Source organism: Zea mays, chromosome 6 (genome assembly GCF_902167145.1).
Source record: "Zea mays cultivar B73 chromosome 6, Zm-B73-REFERENCE-NAM-5.0, whole genome shotgun sequence".
Taxonomy (NCBI): Eukaryota; Viridiplantae; Streptophyta; class Magnoliopsida; order Poales; family Poaceae; genus Zea; species Zea mays.
This window is the reverse complement of record NC_050101.1, coordinates 100,953,794-100,956,137: the sequence shown is the minus strand read 5'-3', so window position 1 is coordinate 100,956,137 and position 2,344 is coordinate 100,953,794. Positions and strand designations below refer to the sequence as shown.

General features: G+C 55.5%; 1 protein-coding gene across 1 annotated transcript; it reads left to right on the top strand.

Moving 5' to 3' along the window:
- Positions 1-624: 624 nt before the first annotated feature.
- On the top strand, positions 625-2,048 carry LOC100278741 (uncharacterized). Its single transcript, NM_001371666.1, has 2 exons — positions 625-1,173; positions 1,375-2,048. The coding sequence occupies exons 1-2, from the start codon at positions 695-697 to the stop codon at positions 1,964-1,966; spliced, it is 1,071 nt and encodes a 356-aa protein (NP_001358595.1). The 5' UTR covers positions 625-694; the 3' UTR covers positions 1,967-2,048.
- The last annotated feature ends 296 nt before the right edge of the window (positions 2,049-2,344 follow it).

The following is a 2,344-nucleotide window of genomic DNA, read 5'->3' as shown; positions in this document are numbered from 1 at the left end:
GTAGCAGAACACAATCATCCCATATCACATGCCTCCTCCCCTCCAAAAGGTAATACCAATCAGTTCATTGGCTGCTCACCTGTTGCACACATCATTATTCATCTATCTATCTATCTTATCCCAAGCTACACCAACAGCTCAGCAACATAAAACAAAACCTGTCAGTTATTAACAGCTTAATTCAAAGCAGCCTTCGGTATGCATGATATGCATGGTGGCATATATATACATATATATATGAATCATCAGCTTCTTCATGCACATGTGACGATAGGATTAGCAGGCTGTGACACATGATTGTGGCCATTTGGGCACCTCATCGTCATGCTGGCTTTCAAGGTTTGACTGGCTACATTTAACCATGTTTATGTATGTATGGTATAACAATTAAACGCTGCTGTTAGAAAGAAATGCTTCACCAGAGATCGAGGCAAAATAAAACACCAGTTTCACAAACAATTCAGCTATCAGTACTTGTTCGTACCGTTCTGTACCTGCAAACAGTGATGCATATTGCAGCATAGCTACTGGTATATATACACACGCATCCGACGAAACAAAAGCATCAAGCTTTCCTGCTTGAGTGCTTGGCCTATAATATATAGCTCCATCGATACGGTTTTGCATAAAGATCACCACCTCCATTCTCACGCACAAGGCCTCTCTCTCGCAGATTAAGCCAGAGCGAGAGAGGATGGACGACTCGTGGAGGTGCACGATGGGCTCGGTGCTGCCGCGGCAGCGGTCGTCGTCGGACCAACACGCCGGCGGCGGCCACCACCAGAGCTTGGCGCCCGACGACTTCCGGGACGTGTACGGTGGGCCACCGCGCACCGTGCTCCTCCGCAGCTTCGCCGGCGAGGCGGCCGACTACCACTCCCCGACGGGACACCGGCACACGGGCTACGGCGGCGCCGAGGCCTTCTGTCGCCGCCCGCACGCCGACGGGCGCGCGGCGGCGGCGGCGGCGGCGGCCGTGCCCACGGAGCAGGGCTTCTTTGACGACATCTTCGGCGCCCGTCGTCACATGAGGTCCAGGTCCAGGTCCAAGTCCAAGTCATCGTCGGCGGTCAGCTCCGACGAGTTCCCCTCCGCCGCCGGCTTCTGCCGGCCGGTGGCCACCGGCGGCAGCCGCGCTGACGCCACGCTCTCCTCGTTCACGTCTAGGCTCAGGTAGGAGCTCATTGACAGTCTTGGTTGCCACTTGCCAGTGCCAAAAGCATGAGTGATGATATCGAAGCACGTGAAAAAAATGCCTCGTAAGCGTCACAAATCACAAAATGCCTGATCCAGCAGTGTATATATGCATCGGGATCATTCATCATCATCATCATCATTAGCGCTAAGATGATGGTGGCGTTCTTGACATGGCAGGCCGGTCACGATCCCTTCGCGGCGGTACGACTCGTCGCCGCAGTCATCGACGTCGACGAGAGGGACGGAGTACCAGAGCAGCTTCACGTGCTCGACGGCCGCGTACCCGGCGGCAGCTCGCTACTACTACGGCGGCGTCGCCAAGAACGCCGGCAGCAGGTCGACGTCGAACCACAGCAGAGCCGTCGGCGGTGGGTCGCCGTCGCCGGCGGCAACGCGCAACCACCGCGGGGGCAGCAGCTTCTGTTGCTTCAAGTCGAACCCGGAGACCAGCAGCGACGCGCCGAGCTTCCGGCAGGCGGCCGCACGCGGGGCGGCGTGGTCACCGGCCGCCGAGACCACCGTCACCGACGGCGATTACGGTTACGGGTACTACCACTCGCCGCCATCAGCCACGTCGTCGTCGTCGCTCTTCACCAACCCGCTGGCCAGGACGCCGCGGCGCCTGGAGGATGTGGTGAGGGAGGTGCGGGAGCGGGCGCCGCTGCTGCTGATGGACGACGACGACGGCGACATCGACAGCGTCGGCGCCGCCGCGGTGGACGAGGCGATTGCTTGGGCCAAAGAGAGATTCTGGAGCGAGGCCCGTTAAACCGGACGATCAGGATAAACGTCAGCAGCGTTTAGATCATGATGATCGATCCGTCAATTCATGGCGTGCGGCGTGCCTATATGTAGGCGCCTAGTGACCGTGAACAAGTTTTTGCAATCGCTCTCCTTCATTTATTATGGATGATTGAACGATTTTACGAAAGATTAGTTTAAGTAGCACTTCTCGAGTCCTAAGTTTGACTTCGAATTTTAGATACAGTGCAGTTGTGTATGAGTGAGGTAGTGCCGTAATGATTCTTCACCTACTTGAGAATGCCTTCTTAATGCTGAACAAATTTCAGTCTGCCACAGATGATATGCAGACAAGATGTCAAAATGTGGCTACAGAATTCTGCCTACCTAATTAGACATCACATAA